The sequence below is a fragment of the Uloborus diversus genome, unplaced genomic scaffold (genome assembly GCF_026930045.1).
Source record: "Uloborus diversus isolate 005 unplaced genomic scaffold, Udiv.v.3.1 scaffold_13, whole genome shotgun sequence".
Lineage (NCBI taxonomy): Eukaryota > Metazoa > Arthropoda > Arachnida > Araneae > Uloboridae > Uloborus > Uloborus diversus.
The window spans coordinates 5,174,945-5,202,010 of NW_026557987.1; the positions used below are offsets into that span (position 1 = coordinate 5,174,945).

The 27,066-nt window shown below is 32.0% G+C and overlaps 1 protein-coding gene and 2 long non-coding RNA genes across 3 annotated transcripts; all 3 read left to right on the forward strand.

Moving 5' to 3' along the window:
• The first annotated feature begins 77 nt into the window (after nucleotides 1-77).
• Nucleotides 78-4,240, forward strand: LOC129232678 (uncharacterized). Its single transcript, XR_008581377.1, has 3 exons — nucleotides 78-325; nucleotides 2,316-2,397; nucleotides 4,158-4,240. It is a non-coding gene; the product is annotated as an uncharacterized LOC129232678 (long non-coding RNA).
• Nucleotides 4,241-7,044: 2,804 nt separating this feature from the next.
• On the forward strand, nucleotides 7,045-16,561 carry LOC129232600 (uncharacterized). The gene is made up of 5 exons (XR_008581369.1): nucleotides 7,045-7,764; nucleotides 10,038-10,098; nucleotides 11,065-11,130; nucleotides 12,279-12,324; nucleotides 16,471-16,561. It is a non-coding gene; the product is annotated as an uncharacterized LOC129232600 (long non-coding RNA).
• A 1,680-nt stretch (nucleotides 16,562-18,241) lies between these two features.
• LOC129232601 (uncharacterized) lies at nucleotides 18,242-21,523 on the forward strand. The gene is made up of 2 exons (XM_054866734.1): nucleotides 18,242-18,625; nucleotides 20,377-21,523. Exons 1-2 carry the CDS (start codon nucleotides 18,611-18,613, stop codon nucleotides 21,031-21,033), a joined length of 672 nt encoding a protein of 223 aa, XP_054722709.1. The 5' UTR covers nucleotides 18,242-18,610; the 3' UTR covers nucleotides 21,034-21,523.
• The last annotated feature ends 5,543 nt before the right edge of the window (nucleotides 21,524-27,066 follow it).

A 27,066-nucleotide genomic window follows, 5' to 3' on the forward strand; every position in this document is an offset into this window, starting at 1 on the left:
TATTATCTGGAAGAATCATTTGTTGATCAACGATTGTTGCGTCACTGTGTTTCACGCGGTTGTTTTTGCCTTCAAAGTGTGTAAAATCGGAAAGCATTTTTGCTGTTGTATTTGTCAAACAACTCGCAAAATTTTGTTAATTTTGTATTCTTTTATTTAAGCGTCATCTTTCTTCAAGAGTTTCAATGGAAAGTAAATTGTTTTTTACTCAAGAGCAGTTGAAAAACTCTCCGAGCAGAAAAGTTGGAATTGACGAAAAGACGGAGCTTAGTTACAGACAGCAAGCTGCAAATTTCATTCAAGATGTTGGACAGAAACTTAAAGTGTATCCTTTATTTTATTCATATAACCTTGTTTTTTGATTATGGTATTTCAGTATAATGCTATATATACATGGCACTGTAAGAAAGTGTAAAATTTGTTTTTACCCTTCACTCTATCGATATACTTTGAGCACGTTGTCGCGCCATTTTTTTAGTAAGCATATTGCAATGATAAATTTCCCCCTTGTTTGCATGTTCCTGGCTTTTTTTCCCCTCAAAAGTGATAGTGCAAACATCTTTAAATGATATTAAATGCCTTAATTTCATTTAAATTCATAGTAAAGATTTACTTCTTCAGATTACATTTAGGAATGAAAAAGTCTCATTAAATTTTAAATTGGCTTTTCTTAATTTAATTAATGTTTTGTGTATACATGAGTATAGACAAAACTCTACTTATTTTTGATTTCATAGCAATATTTGGGTTATTTAAATAATATATATCCTTGATTAACCTATTAAAATGCACTTGTTTTGTATGAACCCTAATGCATTCACCATTTGATGGTTTGGCCATTTTTTTTCCCACTTTTCATTGAAGCTCCAGAGGAAGGGAGTGGTAAATGAACTAAAACTTAAATTTATAGAATAACCTTAAATTTATATAGTTATGAATTTTCAAAATTCAACAATGACATCTTCAAGTAAATAACTATTCCAAGTAAGGGAGTGGTAAATTAACTGAAACTTAAATTTATAGTGCATTCAATTCACCAACTCAAAGAGGTGACTAGGTCGAGGATTGATCTGAGCTCAAGACTTTGTTATGAAATGTTCAAAATTCAACCACGACATCTTCAAGTAAATTGACATTACTTTTCCTTTTAATTTGAAATACAAAATTTAAAATTTTACCATTGGTTCACTTGTAAAAGGTACAAGTTCATTCCCCTGAATAATGCCTTTATTGAAAGTGCATACTGCCTCTTCAGACTAAATATTGCCAAACTTGAGAGCTATTGAAACATCTGAGCTAAGATTTATAATGAGATTTAATTGAATGTTGCCTCACTTGTTTTTTCGGTATAACTTTGATATACCCCCCCAAAAATTGCGCGCCAAATCTAGCACTCCCTATGGACTTTTTAGGGTTGCTGTTTCTTATTTTGGTGTTGCTAATTTAGGTTTTTTTTCAGCTTTTAGGTTTTTGCTATTACCAAATTTAGTATTTTCTTGTATTTTGTTCCATTTTCGAGTTTTTTTTTTTTAAAGTTTTGTAGCAACAATTTTTGGATTTCATATGTTTTAGCGCCATTTCATTCATTCGCCGTTTCTTTGTGAAGTGATCAAACAGATTTCTGACTTGCTGTATTTTGCTGCAAATCTGGTTGTATTTTCCAATTATTTCTTTGCCTACGTACAATCACAAGGCAGATTTTAAATTGCGGTGTATATATTTCGTAAATCATGTTTAGCGGCTAATGTTGATTGTTTCAATAAATTTATTGAAATTGCTGCTGGGGTAAATTGAGAGGAATTCAAAATTTCTGTATAAATAATTCTTTTTATTAGATTGCCGACACGTATTTTCAATGGCATTTGTTAAAATTTTTGTGTAACTTGCATATAATATGTTATTCAGTGTCAGTTATTTGTGTTTTTTTTATGTATTCATTGTATTTTTTAAGTATTCTTTTATTTGTATTTAATGATTCTGTATTTTTTATGTATTAATTACTTGTATTTTGCGAGAATCCATCTTGGCGAGAAACAAAAAAGGGCACCAAAAACAGGTATTTTGCTTGGCGAGGAAAAAAAGTCGCCAAAGTTCCGATTGGGGGGGTATATCAAAGTAGTTCCGCTTTTTCTTCAGGTTCTTTATTTATTTATTTTTTCCTTTAAATTTTTATTTTGAGAAAAAAAAAGTGCAATCGTAGTGAAGACCCTATGCTTTATTGGTTGAAATTTATTGACTTATCAAGCCGGACATGATTCGTATAAAATGACCCGTTTTGTGACAATTTTTGAATAAATTCTTTAACTCCAGACAAGATCTCAATTATGTATCAATGATGCCGTTGTCTACATGCACAGATTTTTTGCATTCCACTCCTTCTCAGAAGTCCAGAAATACGTAAGTTAATTTTTTTTTTCTATTTACCTAATGACTTGTTGTTCATTTTATCGCAGTCCGGCATGAGAAGTAATAACATTTAGGGTCTGCAGTGGGGATTTCAAATAGCTAGTCACCAAATCAGCGGATTTTAATGATGAAGTTGAGAATTTTTTTTTAGAAAACTAAGTAATTGTCTAAGATATACACTATCCGTGTGTATATTTTAAATATGCAGCCATACACTTTAGGTTAATCAACACTTAATAACAATGCATAAAAGATTGAATTCTCGGGCATTATTTTTTATGCAGAATTTAGGATTGATTTTAAGGATCAAGAAGATATTCTTTTTTTGTGGAAACTTTTGAGAATTTTCTGTTTGGTAGTACTTTTGCCAAATTGAGATTCTGTCCCCGAATTTGAGATTTCATCGCGTGTAGTGGCGAATGCTAAACCTGGGCCCAGCCACTTGTAAATTTGACTTGATCAGTTCTGGGAATAATTTTGAATTTGCAAAACATTGTCATATCATTCTATAAATATGGTTGAAATATCTAGAGTATCAGCAATGTACTTATCAAAACCAAGAAATTTAGTGTTTCCCTTGATCTAAAATGGGACACGTTGCTTCCTGATATAAGGGTGCTTTATGTGTTGATAAATAGAGATGCAGCCGAATACCATATTTTGCCTGATAACGAATATTTGGTTAAAATTCTAACCAAATATTCAGAAGCTAATTCAACCAAATACTGAATATCGGGTGAAAATTTTTTAGCCGCATTTGTATTTTAATTTTTTGCGACTTTAAAGAAGAAAGTGTTTTCCATTTTTGTTTGTGTCTTATGTGAGGTGTGAATGCACTTCCATTAAACATCCTGAAATTAATTAAAGTTAAAAGTAAAGTTATTAACTGAACCTAAATAAAAAATTAAATAATTCATTCTAAAAACAAAATCAAATTATTAAAATAATTTGCTGATCTGAAATTCTGCATGAATTTTTAGTTAATTTCTTTCCTGATACTTGATTTCATAACTGATAATCTTGCCACATGTCATAAATAAAAAAACTTCATATCAGGTGTAATCTTGCTGCACTACAATGTACAGTTTTTATACTTTAATTCAATGATTCATTTAATCTCATTAGTATATAAACAATATTTAACATTTCATATGGTGTGAAAGTTCAAAACTTAAAAATACTGTAAAATTTAAAATCCAAGTGTTTTCTTTATTAGCTACCTTTATGATAATTTTTGATGATTTTCGCTATTAAGGAATTAGCATTTAATTGACTGTATATTTATGAACACTAAACATTATGAGTCTTTTCTCGTTTTTTCCCCTTGACTAATCTAATATTTTGGATTACGTAAGTTCACAAAATATGTGAAAAATTAAAATGCTACAAATTTAAATTTAACATTTGGGTGTTTACTCTTGTATGAAGATTATGTGATTATTTATTAGTTGCACCATGGTAAAATTCTAAGACTTTCAATCATTGTGTAAAAATATGTATTTCTTTACCAATCGTTGTTCACTATTTGGTTGTTTAATATTAAAGTACCCATTCAGCAACCAAATAGTATCGAATATTTAAAATGTCTGCCAATTAGCCAACTATCAAATAACAACTGAATATTTGGTGCTTCTCACGAGTGATAATCTTTTTTTTTTGCATCACAGCGACTCAGAAAAAATTGCTTATAAAAATTCTGTTGTAGTTCGAAAGTTATTTAGCTATAATCTATGCAATTTTGATTTTCCCAGTCATTGTGTACTGCTGCTCTTTTCTTGGCAATAAAAGTTGAAGAACAAGCTAGGAGACAGGAACATATCATCAAAGCCTCTCATGCGGTGCTCCATAAAGATGCCCCACCCCTTGATGTCAGAACAGATGTAAGTATCTTATTGCTCTCTCACCATTTTTATTCTCAATATTCTGGTATGATTTTTTCGCACTATTCTGAACTTAGAAGGAGTCTCATGTTTTTTTTCTCTTCAAATTACTTGTTGTATTATGTAAAAGTTATACTTATTGTTTGAACCTTGATATAAGGTCACCCCATATAGGGGGGCAAGTGGGGGCTCAGCCCTCTCCCCCTTCAAAATTAGAATTAAGTACTTTTTGTTTGCAAAAGTGTCAAAACATTTCTTCTCAAGCCATTTATGGATAAGTTATTAAAAATGTCAAACTCTAATCTGTACTGGAATTTGTTTCTACAAGAAAAAGATATCCTGATAAACCACAGGGAAAATATCTGAACCCCCCCCCCTTAAAATTTCTTATATGGGCGCCCATTTCCCGTCTCATTGAGTAGGGGATATACCATTGGTGGCTCGTACAAGGGGGCAGCTGCCCCCTCACTTCCAAAAGTAGGGGAGTCTTTCCCCCTCTTTTTTCAGAGTAAAAATTAACGTTTAATTGAAAAATGATTTTTTAGAGATAGATTAATTCAGTTTCTGAAATTTCAAATGAATGGATTTGCTGGTGTTATTTCTTAACAATTTAACTTTTAATAGGAAGGGGGGAACTTACAGTGGTCATTTGTCCCAATGTTCTAGGCCTCATTCCATTTTTTTAATAAGTCACTTGATTACTATTATGAAAAGCCAATAACATGTGTAAAAAAGGGGAAAAAATTGATTTTCGGGGTGCCACCCTGTAACCTCCACGCCTCTCTAAGATTGGATTAGGGATGGAATTGGATTATACTCTTTTAATTTGGACTCTTTTAATAATACTTCTTCAAGATTTTTAATTTACTTCTATCAAGATTAAATAGCTTAAAAATCTTATTAGATTCAAAGAGAAAAATCTGGACAATTTCAGAATTTTAATAAAATTCCAATTTCAAAGATATAAACGGTTTAATTATCAAAAGAAATAGACTTATAATTTGTTCTAATATATTTTATTGGAGATTTAAAATCACTTTCTATTTGTGTCATATGATTTTCAAATTAATAAATTAAAATATTACTGTTATGATTTCCTTTTCATTGAATGTTGTGTCATGATTCTGTTTTTATTGTATATCAGTTGTTAATGCCAATGTAAATGATGTCTTCTCCATTACGCCGTATCCTTTATTATCCGTATCCTTTTCTTCTCGAACACAGAAAACATCTTTATAATAATTTACTAGAACTGTGTTAATTTACTTGTTTATCTTTCCATACTGTCCACTACCTTGGAAGGAAAAATAAAGCTATTTCTGAGGTGCTTAGATCTTAAATTGCTTTCAATATGAATAAAAATTGATGCATTGTCTTTGATAGTTGAAAATCTTTATTATTATTTATATTTTTTATTTTAAATAATTTGCTCTGCTTTAAAATTTGTATATAATACTTTTAATTTATCTTATCTATTGTTTGCATTTGAACCAAAATATATTAAACTATTTATATTTATATGTTTTTTTTTTTTTTTTGAGTGCATCCAACATTGTAAATGTATTGATATTTGCATTAAAAATGTTATTTTTCTTAATTCTTTGAGAAACTGCAAAAGAGTTGTTGTCATGATTGGTGTCAAATCAGCATAATTGTTGGGAAAAAAATCAAGGTATTACAACCTTTTTGAAATGCATATTCCATTGTATATTCAGTTCAATCCCAATTTAAAGAAATTTCTCTTCTAATCAAGTTTCAAGGTCCCCAAATTTTAGTATTATACAATTTAGCTTCAGCGAAAGTGTACCGTTCCCTTTATCTTTAAAAAGGGATTTGACTTAAATATTTTTATGCAATTTTGTTGTTCTTTACTGTTGTCTCTTTTACTGTTTGTGTTGTCTGTTCTGCTCTGTTTCTTTTGGTCATGCAGCAATGAAAAAGTATATACTTTATCACTGCTGCATGTACAGTAAATCAAGAAGGGTTTTTATTTGGTTCTCATTCCTGTAAAAAATAAAATCATAAGCTGATGGTAGCTGTATGGTAGTTATTAGTTGTTATGGTAAATTAAATAACAACTAATCCTCATTAAAATATACCCCCATGATATGACATCTGTAATCAATTAGTTGAAGTATGGGGCTATTGGGGTCCATAGATTTTTAGACCGTCGCCCTATAGCAGAATGTCTTGAAGTGTTTTGCAGGGACCCAAAGCTAATTGCTGACTGTCCAGCGAGCTTTACAAGCGTAACCTGATACAGAATGCATTGATGTTTGGGCTTTAAAGTCTGAGCTGCCTGATCAGTCTTCTCTGAAGAAAAATGCGGCATTTCCATACTTGCCAAATTTATGGGTTAAGCTTAAAATTTTTCATCGATTACACATTTTCAAACGCTTTTATGCATCCTTCCCGATGTTTTACTGAATTTGAAGTCCGATTGCATCTGCCTCCTATCTCTAAAGCTGACCCGACCTAATATGTGATTCTTTTTCTTAACATCACTAGTTTCGTATCTACACTTCTTTTCATTCTTCTTGTATTTCACAAACTGTAGTAGGGGTCTCGCATTTGTCCCAAAAATTCAAATCCAGTGCATCCAAGTTGAAATCCTATCAGCTCGCAAATAATATGATTTTAAAAACAAAATTGATTTGAATATCATTAAAGAGGTTTGAGGTGATAATTAATTTTGATTAAATTTATGCAGAAATGTTATTGGGAAATGAAGCGGGTTGCGTAAATTTAGTAGTTTTTTCCTTACTTTTTAAACTTCCTTAAAATGGTGCTGATGGTTAATTTAAATATAAGATCATCCTTATCAACGCTTTTAAACTGGTACCTATGCATTGATATTATTTTTCTGCAATCTTAATTTAATTTAAATTAATCGGATGACTGGTGTTCCCATATAATTTATTTATTGATGCCCATTGCCAGAAGTTGGCAAGTATGCATTCTATTTTCCAGAGTTTTAACTAATTTCTAGTCCCACTCTTTGTTATTCATTTACCGAGAACAGTTCTGCAGCAAGTCTCTGCATCACGAAGCATTCTGCTTCCCAATCTCTTCCGATTCGAGAACCGACCTTCTTAGGGCTAGAGAACAGAAAACGACTGACGTCGATGGAACAGACACGAACCGAATCTAACTCTCACTTACTATCTTACAGAAACCGAATGTCTAGAGCCGCCGAAGAGCTTCAAAGGCTGAAAGCTTTTAAATCTCTTCCGATCTGCTCGACCGATTCCGAAATGATGAACCCATGGCATGCAGTAGATTCGATGATCTACCGAACCGATGCTATGCATGAACTGACGATGAGCGATAGATTCGCCTATCTACCGAACCGATGATAGGCGGCTGTCATTTCCCGACTAAATCCGTCGTCCAAGATGGCGATTCCCACCGCAAGTTTGAGTTTTGGTAGAAGAGAAATTTATGAAGTATAGATAGAGAAGCCTTTGGAAATACAAAAGTAAGTTAGAAATTGGCATTCAATAAATTTTGTAGTACTATTAATACTAATAGTAGCAGATAAATATAGTTTATTATTCATCTAATATATTATAACATATACTAGATTAATGTTATACTAGGTAATATATATATATACTAGAAAATTGATTAAAAAAATATCGATAATTTTTTGCAAATAAGTGAGTCTCTTGATCCACCATAAAACCGCCAACATTTTTACTATTCATTCGAATGGAAGTTGGGCCCTTAGTTTGAAAATGAAAATTCAAAAATTAAATCAAGTCATGTAGTATGCAATAATTATTGAAATCATAGTTTGGAAAATGAAAATTTAAGACAAAAAAAATATAAAAATAAATAAATAAAAAAAGCATGAAGCCTATCGAATCTTTTTTTTTTCTGTTTTATTTTCCAGTTGTTTTCCTTGTAGTTTTCTAGTTTGGCGCCTAAATTTATGCTTTATAATAAGAACTAATCCAATGTCAGTTTATTAATTTCCGATTAATGTGGAATTTCCTTTTTTTCTGCAAGCCAGAAGGCAAATATTAAAAAAAAAAAGAAAAAAAAAATCTTATTGCAATTGATAGAAAATGCTTTTTTTTTCTGTTTTAATGTTAAATAAGTTTAAGTAATACCAATTAAGTAATGGAAATATTCCTGAACGGTGCAACTTTTTTCTTTGTATCGTCAATCCGTGGATGAAATGTTCAACTTTCTATTTTTCAAAAAAAAAAAAGAAACTGCATGCGCTTTTAAAATATACTGCTCCAGAAAAAAGTAAAATTTTTTACTTGCAACAATGCATACCATTATTTGTATTTTTTATTTAAATGTTTTTTGCTTAAAATTGCAGGCATTCCTTTTTTTTGCTGAAGAACCGTATTTTTTTAACGGATCCCTAATTGTGACTTTAGAGCAAAACAAAAATACGCAACGTTGAGCAGCAAATAGAAAATTTTGCATTCTTCGACAGAGCACAGGAATGTTACCTGGAGATTGTAATGCATCTCCGTTCATGGCGTGACTGAAATCGAAGCGCGGCAACCAAGTACAAGAAATGGTCATAGGTCATGTGATAATCGTGCAACTGGATGAAAACAATGTATCATGCTAATTGTATGAATGTCTCTATCAGATATAGCTTTTTGTCATTTAACATTTACTTCTGCATAAAGCAACTCAGCAATGGCCCATAATTTCTACTGTTTAAATTTGCACTAATATAGCCTTATTTTCTACAGTTGTATTTACTAATGTACAGTGTAAGTGCTGGTTGTATTTCTCTGAAATATTTTCTCCTATCTTGTCGCTGAATTTTGCTCATATAATCTAATGTTTAATTCTTGTAACAATCTGAATATTTTCTTTCTTCTTATGGGTGAACTTTGGTGTCGACTATTGCTCGCATAACTTCCTTTGCATTTTAAAAGTTTTTTTTATTTTGAAAACCCATGAAAAAAGTTATGAGTGAAAGGTTATGCACATACATGATGCATACATGTTTTTGTCTCTTTTGCATTTTTGTCAGAATAAAGTTGCTGTCGGTGGAAAATATTCCATTCTGCCGAAATGATGTTGACTATGCATAAAACATTATATTTGCATAACAAAAGTTACCTGTATGCGAATGAAGGTGAAATAACTAACAAGTCAACTAATTTATCACTCTTAGTATGAAATCAATCAGACTAGCAACCTTGTCGTCTGTCATGCAATTGATGAAAAGTGATCAAGGATAACACTCAAACCTGTTTAGAAATACTTAAATAAAACTATAATAAATTGCAGAAACCATGTCCATGTATATGCACGGAAACTGCAGGTATCTGTTGCATAATACCTAGATCCAAAAGAGATTTAGGATGGAAATTTTCTGACTCGGATTAATTTCATCCTGACTTGCCATTTTTTACATTGATAACACTTCTATGTACCCTCAAGACCTTGTTTTTACATTTATTTGACTGTTTTTTACTTGACTGTTTAATTTTTCCCTTATGATTTGAACTTGAATTTCTTTCTCTCTCTCTCTCTTTTTTTTTTAAATTACTGTTTTGGCATTTATCACTATAATAGGAAAGTTAATCTAGCCAAATTCTAGTTTGAAGCAGTTGCTGATAACAGCAAGTTAATGGTGATAACGGTTAGCAGCAGGTTGTTTGATGACCTGTTGCTCGGATAAGTTGTTGCCAACTTATCCCTAAAACCAATAGTTATTGTTTTTTTTTTTTTTTGGTTGACATATTTTATTTATTTAATTGTTTTTTCTAGGCCTACTTAGAAAAGCAGTTTGCACTTGTTGGCTATGAAAATGCTATACTGCAGACTTTGGGTACGTTTTTTATGTTCTTTCTTTCAATCATTTCATACCGTGGTATTTTCATGTGGTACTTATTTCAATGGTTGAATGTAACATTCTAACTGAGCAATTAAGGTATTAGTTTTTTTGTATCGTAAAAAAACTTGAGTAACAATATTTCAATTGTTATCAATTAACTTATTCATTAAATGTGTTTAGAAGCTCAAGTTGTATTAAAAATGATGAAAGCTGCTAATACCTCATCTGAGTAGCTTTACGGTGCTAGTTTTCCCTAAAACTGAAACCGAATCACCTGTACAAGATAAATCTGACGTGTGATGGTAAACGGCAGTATCTACAGAAATGAGTTTTCGAGATATTTGAAGAAATGTTTGGTGGATTCTAAGAACAGGAAAATGTTGGAATTAGACTTTTTTTTTTTGCGCCTTTTTTTCACCAGAAACCAAATATGCAGGCTTGTACAATAAATACAAGGTATAATAGGTGACAAAAATGCAAAAAAAAAATAAAACTGAAAATTTTGCAGTTACTGCCCTATACCTGCACACAGCAGAAATGGATTCCCATTGTCCATTAGTTGTTGTTGCAGTTGTTACATTGAGCATTTTATCACACACTATACCACTTAAACTTAAACTTACTGCGTATTGCAGCATTGCCCATCCCCCCCCCCCTTCATGCTTGCTTTATTCATTGCCTCTCTCACTTTCAGCTTACGCTTCAGTCCTTGACAATTTATGACTTTTCTGTGTTAAACCAATGCAGGTCATACATCCACCAATCAAAGTTCATCAATCACAGAAAGCCCATTTCCAAAAAATTGTCAAGTATTCCATGTTACAGTTCCCTGCTGGATGTTTTTGTACATAGGATTTTTTAAAACTGTAATATAGTACTGCTGCAGTGTTTGCCATAGAATTTCTGAGACAAAATTCACTGTTTATTGTATGTGATTTTAAAGGAATCTTTATTTTTTAGGTTTTTTAGGTCTACTTGTTGAACATCCACACATTCATGTGATTAAAACATGCAACCTCCTGAAAAGTAAGTCAAAGTTTTGTACACAATAAATCTGTTAATCATGTCTTCATATTTACGTAAAATGACAAAAACTTTGAGGCAGTGAGAGAGATGGCACTTAAAAATTAACCCAGTGGCAGGAACGCCGCAATACAGCATTGTCGAGGACAACGAAACCCTATCCCGGACATTTCTGTCTGCGCTAAAAAAGTAAAAAATACCAGAAAAGAAAAAAAAAGGTTGCCTTGATGAAAAAAAAAATCTACATAATCCAGGCTCTGATAATTCTCCTTGTCTGTTTTTCCTGTGAAACTTAGTGATAGTTATTGTTCATCACTACTTGCAATTTTTTTTTAATTGCATGTTATTGTCAGTCAAATGTAAGACAACTTAATGAAAGAAATTCGACTTCTCAAAGAGCAATTCAACAAGTATTTGTTTCTGTAAATGTGCTTAATTTTAAGTAATTTTTATTACATGATATTCATGCTTCGTTGCATGTTTTATGAATTTAAAAGTTTCTTATGCATTTGCAGTGTAACGGAGCACCGTCAATATGAAACTTGATTTCGCCCTTGCCCCCCCCCCACCCCAAACTTCCAAAGTGCTCCCCCCTCCCAAAGCAAAAGGTCTGAAAGAAACACTGGTTGTTTGCAAATATCAGGTGCCCACCAAGGACAGGGGGGGCATCAGATTGCACCCTTGAAACTTTTATGTGGTGGAGAGGGGGGGCGGGGGATAAATTGAGAAAGATTTTGATCTCAGTTTGGAGTAGGGGTCTCTTTCTTGAGAGCAGAGTGCTTCAAGTTCAGCATCGTCTTTGGGGGGGGGGGGATCACCTCCTGCCATATTTAAAATAAAATTATTTAAAAAAGACTTTTTTGTTTAATTGAAAGCACATGTGAAATTTTGCAGTCAGATTATAAAGTTCTAAAAACTTGTCACAGACCGCTACAAAACTTACTGCCACTTGGAAAAGTAACAAATAATTAGTGACTGTGTGAAATCAGGGAAAAAATCAAACCTTTCTTTTCTTTTGAGTTGTATTATATGACCTTATAATATTGTTATCTGATAAAGAAGAATAAGTCAAATATTCTGTATTGGTTCTTTTTGTTTGCTGCATAGACTTGAATTTCTTTTTATTTATTTATTTTTGCTTTTTCTTACAGCAAGCAAGGACATCGCACATGTTGCTTACCTCTTGGCGTCTGCTAGGTATGATGTTTTTTTATTTCTTTACTAGCTGCATTGCTCGGCTTTGCACGATCTACCTCAAAAATAAAAGTTATGTCAAGTGACGCATGTTCAACAATCAGGCTTCAATTAGAGGGAAAAAAACATGAAATCAAAAATCCTGAACAAATTAGACGCAACTTTCCTGGTGGTACAAAAAAAAAAAAAAAAAGATAAATCACCAAATAATAACCAAAAAGCGAAATTTTTACCTCAAAACAAAAACGAAAATTTTATTTTGTCGCAGTCGAGGAAAAATTTTTTCAACCTTCTGAAATTTTATTCACACAAATTTAAATGAGATCGTGCAAAGGATAATGTCTGTTTCATTAGGCTTAGCAGTGCTTTTTAATTTTTTCCTCAGTGATTTTACTGCCCCCCCTTTTTTTTAATTTGAAGGAGATGAGTGGAAGGAGAAGTTTCGCATGCTTTCGAATGGCACCAAAATTGAACTGATCGGATAATTATTTCAGGTAGAAAGACCCATCTAATGTCCATTTTCGGGTCCTAAACATAAAATACGAATTGTTCAGTACTTTTTTGGCGTTCAAACCCCCCCCCCCCCATAAGTTCCTTCTCAGGTGCCCAAGTAACCTCCCTGCCAAATTTGGTTCTGATCCGATAAAAACTGGATTTGTATGGTGAACATACACACATTCTCTATATTCTCTATTTTATTTATATGGATTAGTTCAGTAGCTCCTCATTACAGCTCATTTCTCGGGAGGCAACGAAAAAATGCAATAGTGAGGGTATAAAAGATTAGACTGAGCAAAAATGTAAATTCCACTGACATTCTTGTAACTAACATTTAATCGAATTTTGTTTATTCTTACATTAGAATGAATTCATGAATGAAAACGACGAATCAACTTTGCCTTGTTTTTCTTGTTTAAATATTAATTACAAATTTATTATTATTTTCTTTTTGAAATAGGAATTTAAATACTGCTTCTTATCCAAAACTTAAAATATTACCAGTTAAAAATAAAAGGACGAAAAAGCAAACAAAAAGAATTTTCCTTCTCTAGTTCACAAGTTAACTATTTAAATTTTTGGGAGATGATGATTTATATATCAAGCTGAAAAGGGGGGGAGGAATGTTTCGCTTTGTTATCTGAAGAAATAGAATATTTAAAAAAAAAAATAATAAAATAAAACAGATGGACAAGTGTATTTCATGGTATACTTGATGGAAGCATGCTTTGGATGCTAATAATCAGTTTTGAAACTGATATATTAGAAAAAGTCTGAGAATTGTTAGACATTGGAGGGCATGTGTATGCTTGGAGTCTATCAGGAAAGAAAAATGCTTGAATTTCCAATAGTACTTCAAGTATTTTATGAAAGACTGCAGAAGACATTCTAGAATAAGTTACAAAAATTGCAACTTTTAGGCTTTTGTGCTTCTATTGAAACGTATATTGTTGCTCTTCATAGTTTATGGCCTTACACTTATTTTTATGTGTTATCTCATTTTCTGGAAGAAATCTCAAAGAATTTAATTATACAGTGAAACCTGTGTAAGTTGACCACTTGCGGTGCAGTACTTTGGTGGTCAACTTATAAAGGGGTAATTTTTTTTTTTGTCATTTCTTGCACTATGTTTTCATTTTTTGACTAATTGACATTTACTCTTTCTGTTCAACTCACTTTCATTGTTTAACATTACTTTGAAACAGAAATGTAAAATGTTATTCAAATATTTTTAGAGATAATTTTCCCAGAATGACGTATAATGTGTCATGCAATTTTAAAATTTCAATAAATTGATAAAAAAAAAAATCTTATATCTTATTGTTTATGAAAAGTTACTTATTTGATATTAATAGTTCCTAAAAATTCATAGCTATTCAAAAATAACAAATTTTTCGCTTTATTTTTTTCTCATATGCATTCATAACCATGATGAACTATTGTTCAACAAAATAATTCCTTTTTGAAGTTTCGTGCATTTATTAGACTTAAGTTTTAGAATTTCCATATGTGTCAGCTAATTTTCTTTGGATTTCTCCCATTTCAATTAATTTTTAATATTTCATACTTTTTATCAATCTCAAGTTTAACTAACTTTCTTTTTGAAGGCATTTTATGTAAAACTACAACACAAAGAACAAGATGGACTTACATAGTTCAAAAAGGCAGTTGAAAATCAAAATTCCCTATCTCTTAATCCCTTGCACCAGAAATACTGCAATGCAAGTAACTTTACTCTTTAGTACAAAATATTGCAACTGAAAAAAATACTTTGTACTTTTCTACTGACACAAGTTTTCATTGAGCAGAGAGTACAAAAGGCAATCTCAAATAGAAGAAAAGAAAAACAAGTTTGGAGAATAAAAGGGTTCTTAGTAGTTTTCCCATGTGGTTAAACTCACAAGGAGGTTTAGTTATGCTGCTGTTTTATTTAGTTGGTAAAATGCTGGTCTGGCATCGAAAATATTCTTAGAAAGCTATAAAATAAATAATATAAAATAAAATAATTTGCTACATTAAGTTTTAAAAAATAAACCAAGTGGTCAACTTTCAAAGGGTTTTTTTACAATACTCCAAACCAAATTTGGTGGTACATCAGTGGTCAAGATAGACAGGTGGTCAAGATAGAGAGGTGGTCAAGTTACAGAGGTTTTCCCTCATTATATAAGATAGGATAAATTCCGTTCCTGACAAAAGCGGTCAACATAGACAGGTGGTCAACTTACAAAGGTGGTCAACTTTACAGGTTTTACTGTATTATAAATTGATTATATAAAAGTTACCACCCTATGAACATCCAGTAGAACCTCGACCATACGAATTGCCGATCCAAATTTTTAACATCTCATTGGCAGAACGACTGAACTTAAATTCACCAAAATTTAATTTGGATATTGTCCTTTAATTTAGTCTCAGATTGTAACTGAAGTTATGAGGGCAAAAAGAATACAGTCGGACCTCCATATATCGAAGTAGCAAATTTCTGGAAAAAAATTCGATATATAGAAACAATTTTATTTTATCGTTACGAATCTAATAAAAAATTAAAATTTTTGTGTATAAAACCCAATTTCTAATTTATACGAGCATCGGATTAAATGAAAGTTAAAAAAAAAGAAACAGAAATTACATTTTTGCGCCGTTATATATCTTGATTCGCAACATTAGGGGGGTTTCGCTTTTACAGTGTCGACAGATTGAGAGAAAAGTAAAAAGTCAATCTACTTAACTTGAATGATTTTTCCTGAAGCTAAAAAGACTAGGAACGATGATCAACAGACAAAAGGGATAACTTGAAACTGATTTTACAATGTTACTGGTTACAACTTAGATTTGAAATGAAGTTGAGGGAATTTAAGAACTCCAGAACGGAACAACGACCTATCTACACAGCCCTCAATCCCAGATTCCTTATGAGTTTCGTAGCAACCTTTAGTGAACATAATTTTTTCCCCTAATTTTCATTTTTCATGAAGTGGAAAAAAATCTATGAATATCTCGAAATTTTTTCGATATATAGAGATTTTTTCGATATATAGAAACAATTTTTCTATGTAATGAACATACAAATCTGCTGGGATTTTGATATATAGAAAATTTCAATGTGTGGAAGTTCGATATATAGAGGTTCGACTGTACCTGTAATTTAAATTACTTTGATTTATTTCATTTTTGGTGATTATACACAATTGAGATGATGCCAATTGCAGAGTGTCATGGCAAACTGCCTGTTTGGCTGGCCAACTAAACGATGACTTGAAAAGGAAATTCGAATTTCGCACTGCAAATTATGTGGCGAAACTTTGTATGACCATTTACATCTGCGTAATGTTCAAGTCTCGCATTTCACGATGTTAGATTAGTGGTTGTTCGGGAAATGTGCTCAATGATACAATTAACGTTTGCAAAATAAATACAGAAAGTTACAAAAGCCAAAAATAATAACATATTTCTTTTTTTGTTTATATAAAATTCATTATATGATTTGGAAATCTTAACATAAAGTATAACTTAAAATAAAAATTATATGATGTTGTGTTGGAAAATCATTCTGCCCTGATAGCGAGTATTCCTCCAGTGTTTAAAAATGTATTTGACCTATGAATTGTGCATAAGTAAGCAATAAGATAAACAGCTTTGTGTTGTTTGCAGTTTGACTCTGACTACCATGTGCCTGCGATACCAGCCGACGTTAGTGGCCTGTGTGTGCATCCATATAGCTTGTGAGTGGTCGGCTTGGAAAGTGAGTATTTTGTGAATGAAGTGATTGAATGTGTTGATTATTTTGGATTTAAAGACAATGAATTTATTTTGAGTGGTTGTTGAAGTAAAAAAAAAAAAAAAGCCTCGAAAGTTCACTGAGCATGATTACTGCGGCTTTAAGCTTTCGACTCAGGCGAATTTACTCATAAATCAGTTTGACTCTGCAGCCCTGATGATTACAAGATTACTTTTCTTGAAGCTTAAGCTTTAAAACAATTTTGCAAAGAGTACAAACAAACTTGCAACAAAGGGTCCAAGCTTGCTTTTTTGGTTTTCGCTGAGAAAAAAAAGTTGCATTCCAACATTTCCCTATTGTTGGTATTGAATTAAAATTGCGTTTAACATCTGAAAAGTTCATTTTTGCAGATACTGCCGTTTCCCTGCCCATGGCAGTATAGGATTTGCCAGTTTATTCTTAGTTTCAAATGCAAGAATAGAAGATTGTGACGAAGAATTTGTTAAAATTAATTTTTGAAAGTATTTTTTTAAATATTATTATTCATGTTGAATCTTCCAATTGAATTCTTTCTATACTCATTGCATACAATTTATGCTCTTTATATTGAAAAACATGATTGAATTAAAAATCCCCCCCCCCCCCCCCTCTTTGGCACGTTGCCGACAGTCCCTCTGTTCAAATTATTTTTGTATGTGCTGGAAAAATTCTTATTATATTCAAGGCATTCAAAACCACTAGCAAGTAAAAATTATACATGTAAGATTAAAAGCTTTACCACATTCAATTGAACATGGAATTTTTTTTCAAAACTATGATTTTTTTTCGTTAACTGCAAGATTTAGCACAGTTTCCTATTATATTTATTTAATTCATTTGTGCATCATTAATATGATTTTATTTGCATATCATTTTAATTGTTTTATTTGAATAAATCAGAAAACACAGGTTATGCATTTAGTGCTTTGACATCCTATTCAGTTTGATTGTAAATTTTTGATTCCCACTCTGTAGTATTTCTCTCATCTATTGTGCTCTTTTTGCAGATTGAACTTTGTTCTGAAGGCGAAGAGTGGTACACAATTGGGGATGAAACAGCAACACTGGGCCTAATTGAAAGTAAGTAAAATGGCAAAAGATGATCTTTTTTTTTGTTCGGTTACTTAATTGACTGAAATTGAGCAGCTTATAGATGACAACAGGGGCGCCCACGGGGGGGGGGGGCATCAATGTTTTTTTTTTGGTGGGAGGGGTTTTTTTATTTTTTTTTATTTATTTATTGTATTCTGTTCGTATTTTATTTCATTTATTTAATTTGTGTGTGTGTATGCCATTAACATAGCATAAAACTTTTCTTATAAAATAATAATTTATAAATAAATAAATAAAAAAAATATTTAAAAAAAAATTAAATAAACAATGATAGCTTAATATTAAAAAAGGAAGGAGGGTTGAATAAATGGAGGGGGACGGGGATTTGGACTATAGAGGGACACGCATGGATGACAACAGACTTCTAGTTTGAGCTGATGATGTGGGCTCATGTCGTAGTCAGATCTCATCAGATCATGGTAGCGGCATTAATACTTAAGTTTTGCATCTAAAAGCTGAAATAGAAACAAAAGTTGCTTCGGAACACACAAAGAATCTAAAAAGCAGACAAATCTCTTCTGACATTTTAAAGCAAATTAGTTAATAGATGGAAAAATAACGTAGGAAGAAAAATTTTAGTTTCTTTATTTAAATATATTTTTAATAACGTTTTTTATACACTGTAAGCAGAACATAAATGACTTCTGTGGATGCAATTAATGTTTTTTCTTTCTTTTGTTTTTTCTTGCATTTTCAAAACCAACCTCCAAAAGTGTCCAACCTCCATTAAGAAACAGAGTGGTTGCTCCAGAAAATTTTCACTACTAATAATAAATTTTTAAAATGATTAATTTATTGATTATTTAAGAACTCACAAACACTCACTGTTTAAATGCTATAGCTCTTTGTTTCTTTTCAGGTCTCGCACAAGAATTTCTAGCAATATTAAATGCAAGTCCAGACAACTTTAGACGAAGATTCATGCTCGGTCAAAAAGTAAGTAACCTTTCGACTGATTTCTTTTTGAACAAAATGAATGTGTCTTTTAATTGTCTTGATGAAATTCTGAGATGTCCTTTCCATTTACCCAATTGTTGCTTTTCAAATGAGGAATATAATATGTATTGCAATTCCAGTTGCAAGTTTACCTGGGGCTTATTTACTAATCATAAACGAGAATAAAGTACACGCATAAAGCTTTTGCAATGTGAAACATTTGGTTTTAGGTGAAATTTTTTAAACTAACTACTGCTAGTAAGTGAGGAAAATGAGAAAGTGCATTAGTTCTTAAACTATTCAGATAACTAATTTAAGTTATTCCTGTGTGTTAACATTCTGTACACATTTTAATTACGATCTGCCCAACCCAAAGTCTGTAATTAACGACAATCTGCGAGAGTTTGGTAATCATAAATTAGTGAAATCTAATAATTTATAAACAATCTAAATAAAATTGAAGATGCAAAACGCAAGAACATAAAAATGAAAACACCGACACTTTCTCAAGGGGATGACCGGTCCCTAAGTTCACTGTACTTTCTGATTGTTTCTTCATTTTGATGGTTCACCTGAGTATGCTTTTGTTCATTATTTTCCAGGTTTGTTTCCAATTTTCCTCCAAGGCTCTCGGGGAGGGTAGCAAGTTATTGGGACCTTCCCTCTTGCTAAAGAGAAAGGGCCTTGTGAACTTAGGGACCGGTCCTCCCCTTGAGAAAGTGTCGGTCCCTAGTTCACCTTTTTTCATTTTTATGTTCTTGCGTTTTGCATTTTAAATTTTGTTTAGATTATTGATTCATGGATTGCATGTATGTATATCTTTACACATAAAGGGCTAATCTCTGTCCGGATGTCCGGGGTAAACTTCAAAACTACTGGACGGATTTTAACCATTTTTTCACCATTGATAGCTACATTATCAGGGAACAACTTAGGCTATACTTTATTGCTAAGAATCTTAGTTTAAAAACGGCGTGATCGAAAACTGAATGTCATGTAATTTCCACATCAAACGATTAAAGATTATACCCATTGTTTCGAAAATTCGTTGCCTAAGAACAGCAATATTAAAAGTAATCATAATGTAAATTTTGAATCAAGGCTTCTCCGGAGCAAATATGAGTCTAAAGTCATTTAAACATTTGGAAACTCACTTTTTGCACACTTAGGTAAACATAGTAGAGAGCATTTTTTCTTTTTCTTTTTATTTTTATTTTTTTTTTTTGTGTGTGTGTACTATTTAAGTAAATAAAGCGCACAGTTTTTTTTAGTGATCTTTGTTTTTGTTAGATATATTTTGGAAATTCTTCAAATTTTCATATGCTTCACTTTGCGCTTTCGTTTCTAAATGAATACTCTTTCGTTCTTTATACTTATTGCTGTTTTACTTTTATGGGTAAGGATGAAGCTCAATTTTTAATGACGTCAAAGCGGTGTGTTTTGAGTTCTTTCAGTTAAAACAGAAAACAAAAGAAAGTAGCGATTGTCTCTCACAAATATTACTGACCCAGGCAACGCCGGGTATTTTTGCTAGTATATATATATATATATACAGGGGCGGACTGGCCAGGTCGGCTAGTCGGGGATCCCCGACTGGGCCAACCACCCGGTGGGCCACTTCAAGCATTTCTTTAATTAAACTTAATACATTTAAATTCACACCTAACATCTTATATCACGTAATAACAAGTGACATTTTTGATGACGAATAATTATTGAAAATAATTTTCATACATTTCTTTTTCTTTCAGAAAAGCAGCTGTCTTGGTGCCGTTGCAGGGAAAGTTGGTTTTCCTTCAGATGTGAAGAAGGAGCAAGTAACCAACATGTGCGTCGAAGAGCTCCGAATGCCAACAGAACCTAAGCAGCCCATATCCCTGGATGCCTGTCAGCAGAAGAGAGAAGAGAGGAAAGTCTTGCCCACACCTCTGCCACCTTTTGCTACACAACCTCAAGCTCTTGTCTCCAAAGAAGTGTCAGGGCAATGTTTTGCAACCACTATAAAAGAGTCCAATCAAGAACTTCAGACAAAGCAAAATGTCAACGAAATGGCCAAGCCCATCTTGGTGAAGATACCCAGGAATCTCATCACCCGCCTCCCACAAAATCATCCACAGCAGCTTTCTAAACATTCTCCCATTTGGGTAAATATATCAAAGGACCTCATTAGCCACCTCCCAGAGCCCAAAGCACAGGTTACAGAAAACCAGACATCTCTCAAGTCATTCCACGACAAAATGAATGGATCTTGCAAGAGGACCCACAGTTTGGAAGAAGGAGAAATCTATCGAGAGGGGAGTGCCAAGAAGTTTAGACCAGACCCTTCTCATAAACAAGATCCCCTCTACAAAAATGAAAATACGCCACCTGAAGAGTTGACGCTCGATTCCAGGATGAGATGCCATTGACAGCCTTCCCTTGAAAGACACTTAGAAAACTTGAGAAGAAAACTTTTTCCAAACATCTTTTGGAAAAGGGTAGCCCCTTCTGTTTCACTCCGTGAAAGCAGTAATAAAAAAGAGGTATATTTCAATGCCTGGTGATCGCAAAGATGGGCCAAAAAGTTCCTGCGACAAGATGAGGTGAAGGCCAAATCAAAAGAACAGCACCTTTGTTTTTCCCTCCATGCTCTCGATGAAAAGCTGATTCGATGAGTCATATGGTGAAGTTGTGTAAAGAGATTTTGTCGGATACTTAGCATAAATACACCCAAAGCATGTTGCAAATTTACTCATCAACAGTAAAAGTTCTAGCATTTCTTTTTTGTAATTTTAAGTTTTTGTGTTTTGTAATTTTAAGTTATGTATCAAAATGTAAGCTATTCAAATAAAATTGTTGTTGTTTAAAATGTAAATGTTTGTGGAAATATAAACTTCGTTAGTGGACTTAGGAGAAATATTGAATATGGGTGAAGGATTGCAGCTTAATAAATATATAATGTACATACTTTACTTTGAGTTTCATGCATTTCTATTCCTCATAAAACAAACTTGAGTAATCTTGACAAGAAGTTAAAAATGTTCCTGAAGCGAAGGCTGGAACTTGGTACAATGCTACACTTGTAAGTTTCTTTTCTCTCCATTAAGCCTTTAGAATCAACAACCTAAATAATTTCAACTCAAAGCTATGAAAAAAAAAGGAAAAAAAATTTCTGCTAGTCTACTAAAAATTGCTCAAAATACTAAAGAGATATCAATGGTATGAAGCAAATTTTGTTTTATACTTAAAACACTTGTTTGTATTAAACTCTCGCATTAAGATTTCATTTTGAAATCCTCAAAGAGATGGGTTGAACAGGGTTCGAAAATATCAAAAATATCCGACATTTTGATATATATCGGATATTTTGATATATATCCGCTATTTTCAATCAGCACAAACTTAAGTCTTCAAAACAGTAAATACATCCTCAAATCACTTTTCATTTTCTCACAATTTTGCAATAATGCAGACTTAAAATTAAGGTTTGTCTCAGGATTTATATCTAATATTTCATTTTACATTTTTTGTCAATTTTAATGAAGTTATTTTAGTATTAGCTGTTTTACTGATTTTTCTTCTGTTAGCTACTTATATATATATATACACAGTTATAAGATTAAGAAATATGCATTAGTTGGTGCAAAATCATAAGATATTTTCTTTTTTTTCTGACCAACATTTAAAATTTAAGTAGGTACTTTTAATCTGATTTAAAATTGTTATTCTACATTTCATAAAAGTTAATATAAAATAAAAAATTAATATTATATTACTTTTCTGTATTAATACATTATAAAAATATAGTGCATAACTTTTTGGTTATTTTCAATAATAAATGAACAATATTACAATGATTAATATAATTTTTATGCGGAGAATGCAGTAGTTGAAAACATAAGTATCGAAAATATCATGTTATTTTCGAAATAAACAACGGATATATATCATGATATATGTCGGCGAACCCCGGGGTTGAATAATAACATTAAAAAAATCCTTTGTTTCGAGCAACATTTCTTCTTCTATCAGACAATAATTTCGTAATTCAAAGAAGCTTAGGCTCGAAGGATTTTCATATCCAAAAGATAAATCACATTAAAAGTACAACAGTAATATTTAGTTTTATCATTTAGCAGGCAGCCGGTTTGTTTTGAAAAGAATTTATGAAAAATTTAAGAATATTGAAATGTCAAAAAGAAAATAAGGATTCTATGGGTGATTGTGAGCTCAAAATAAATTTCTTTTGACAAACACACAAGAGATGTTTCTTATTCTGTATATTTTAAAATAATTGAATAGTTAATAAGTTATAAAGTTGCTTTTTAGCTTGTATTTTACCAATAGTGTTCAAAAAAAGAATAATAAATAAATAAAGTAAAAGCAAAATTCTCACAATTAGATTTTCTACCTGTCCTTTGCGAATATTTTTAGAGTTATGAAAATCACACTTGTGTGTTACTGCATATATTAAATAGAATTTAATTAGATATAATACATCAATTTCCTTATCAATACATGATGAGCATATTCAAAGATTTAACATATTTATTAATATGAAGAGGAAATACCAGCTAGATGTTATGTATTTAAAATACTTAAAATAATTGAAACCAAAATTCAGCTTTTAACTTTTTGACACTCTTAAAGGGCACGGAATTCTGTCTTTTGAATTTTATAGAAATAAAAATTATTTTTTTTTATTGCTACTTAATGATGCATTGTAAATATCAAATTTTAAAATTGAAGGCGTTTACAGTATAGAAACAGCATATAAAACAAATCAGGTAAGGTTATTTTATAATTGCATTTTAAAGCGATATTGTAAATAACTATCGACGTAATTAAAATCAAGTTGACCAGCAACTGAAATTTATCTTTTTGCTTCCCATAAAGAGCAAATACGGTTGAAAAATTTTAATTTATGATTTTTATAACAAAAAAAAAAATATTTGCCTCCTAATAAAGTGTGGTAAGCATTAAAAATGAAAAAGGAATCTATTCTCTTATCAGGTGCAAAGAGGTCACATTTTCCAAAGGTCTCATCAAAAGTCGAACCGCTATATAGATAGGCCGACGCATCAGCTTAGTCGTTTTGGATCGGATTTTTTATTGTTGTCGAGCTAGGGTTCCCACAGCAAAGTTTAGTGTTTCGCCAAAGTTGCTATAAATAATATTTTATTTAAAAAACAATTCACGTGTGCAGCTAATAATCGCTCGTAGTGAACAATCACCAAACGCGATATCTCGCCAGAAAAGACAACCACTCAAACATGCGCTCCAATCCAAAATGGCTGATCTTAAGCTGATGCGTACGCTCGTATATATAGGGACCTTCAGTAAGGTCAAATAATTTTAGAATGCCATTTTGACAGGTGTATGCTACATAAATTATGAATAATTATCCATATGTCAAGATGCGGAGATAAAAATATAACATTAAAGACAAATTTCCGATATGAACATATAAAAAAATAACACCGGAACACGATCACCCTAAATAAGTTATAGTGAAAAGTGAACAGATTAATTAATATACTTTTATTTCATCATCTTAAATTTTAAAAAATTAAGATTTTCTGAAAATTTCTGATGTTTTCGAAGCTAAAAATACTTGAAATACCGTAGCGCAAGCACACGAGTTTCTTAAGTCAATAAGTAATAAAATAACTATTGAGACTATTTTAACAATCAGAATATTTTAAAACATAGTTTGTGGCAATGAAAGATCATCGCGACAAATGTCATTTCATGTTGTAATCAAGTTAATGGGTGCATCTCCCCCCTTGTGCGTACCGGAAACATTGGAATAAATAATACCAATGCAAAGTCTTCACATCTCACAACCCAATTTTCACCCACTTCCAATGATCAGGTTCTTTTGAAATTTGGTATGCGACCTCAGACCCGACGACACTGCAACATTCTATAATCAAATTAATTATCAATTATTAGTTAATTCTCATTTTAATCAACATTTTTGCATATCTAATGTTTCAAAGTATATAATTGCAGCGTGAATTATAATTGTTTTAACTAATTTCATGCTAAAATGTGAGGCTTCATTTGGAATTTAATTTAATTCTTGATCATGGTCATTGTTAAACAATGCTTTAATTAAAATGTATCTCCAATTTTCAAAGCAATATAAGTATGGTTTCCACACACTGGGCAAACGTGACCCAAGTAGGAATAGACTTAAAATTTCCTTTAAAATATGAGGCAGTGAGAAGCAAAAGGACGTCAGTGAAATTTTTTAGATCATCAGTAGGGGAATGTGGGGCAAAGTGAGAAGGTTAAGATGACTGAGTTTTTTCAAAATGAACAAATTGAAAATTTGTTTTGAAAATTACTTTTTACAAAATGTCAGTCAGTTAGCAATGTTTTTGGGAGACAGGCTTCTTAGCAGGCCTGTAGAACTTCAGATTGGATTGCTATCGCTGATTTTCTGGGTGACTTCTTCGCGGCCAAAACTATGGAATTATCCATGCGCTTGCTTGTGTTGTTGTGATGACCTTTTGGCTTTGAATATCCATATTCTCCAGTTGTTTTGAAATTACTTATAAACCTGGAAACTGTCTTTTGTACTAATTGTAATCTAGCCGCAAAATACCGAGTAATACAACCTTCTTCGCTCAGAATCTTTATTTGTGAATGCATTTTGGGTGAAATTCTTTTACCGAGCATTTTGATATTATTTCACCCTTCTGCAAAAACTTGTGCGTCAGCACAAGACGAACAATTAATAAACTAATCAAATGGCAAGCAGGAACACCATCACTTTGGCAGTCAGCCAAAACAAAATCTGGCACCAATACGTTAGTATGAATGGGGAAAAACAAGTGAGTCATCCATTCTGGCCAGTACTGTATAATGGTAGGAGAACCTTTCCTTTGTTTCAGGGCATGATATGGTACGAGTAGCTCTCGTTGGTGCTGCTATATTATATACTAGTGATACCCGCACCGCTTTGCCCGTAATAGAAAAATCAAAAGGTCTTTCGGTTCGCCTGTATATTTACAAATAATGTATGGGGAATTTTCTCGCCAGTTGGCTTGTACCCATCTTACGGTTCCACGTTATGATCATTTCGTAATTTACTCGTTCATCTTATGATATTTTTTTCTTAAAATTGGAATAGAAAAAGAACCACATCGAATTTTCGGAAAATCGCTTCGAGGTGCACATCCCCATGCTACATACTAACTTGGTGCTAAATTTCATGAAAATCGGCCGAACGGTTTAGCCGCTATGTGCGTCACAGACATCCAGACATCCTCCGGACAGAGAGACTTTCAGCTTTATTATTAGTAAAGATAAAGATAGCATAGTTTAAGGAAAAAAATATACATCCCTTTGCATTTCACTGCCACAGATATATTTTTTTCGTTCAAAAAAGAAGGGCGACTAGGCTAGTAGCAGGACTTTAGATTATGATGCCAGACTTAAAAAGGCCTAATATGAATAGGCTGGAGCGAAGGAAAGATGTTAATGGGTTGAGTTTTTGCACAGAAAGCGGGACAAGTAAGTTTTTCCAAAATCTGGTCCCTTTTTCCTTTAAATTCAGTTTCATTTTGAATTTTACCTCAACTTCTTATCCATTTGTATTTCTTTCTGTAGAAAAATATTTGATAATTTTGATCAAATGGGGACATGAATTCAAAATGATTAGGTGTAGTAAATTCATTCAGCAAAGTAACTTAAATTTTAAAAAATATATAATTTTTACGCCAGCTGTCTGAAATTCATTTAACATAGTTATTGTTTGAAGCCAAAATAATTTTTTTAGTGTCACTCATTTTAACCATTAAAAGTTTATATTAAGGTATCTTTTTAGTCCCTTTTTCCCTAGGAACGAACTGAAAATTTGTTGGGAGAGCCCTGAAATGGATTTTTTTTTTTTTTAAATTAGGAATATCAGGACAAAAATTCAAAATCAGGACAAAATATTTTCTTTCAGGACTATTGGGACAACTACGAAGTCTGCCATAACAAGCAAGGCTCATGAAGATGTGTTAAAGAAACAAAGTGAATGACATACGCAGAATTAACAATAAAATATTTTATTCATCACCACAACATTTCAACATAGCACCGGATCAATCAAATCATTCGACAGGAATTGTACAATGCGAGAGCCTTGACAAACGAGAGCTCAGAAGGAAAGATATTCGGCAAAGGACTAGACTGCTTCCTTGCAGAGATTAACTGACCATTGCTCGTTCAACACAGCATAGTTGCCAACATTGAAAGATAAAAATTAGGGGGTTTGACAAGAATATATTTAGCAAAGAAAATTATAGCATAAAAATGATTTTTAAAACATAAGTAGGAATTTCTGAAAGTGAGTCTGTATAAAACCTGAAATTCAGCATTTGGCTAACTCAACGTTCGGAAGTTGGGATTACTAGTTTTTCTTTTTGAAGTAAAAAAAGCCTACAACTTTTGGGTTTGAAAAAAAT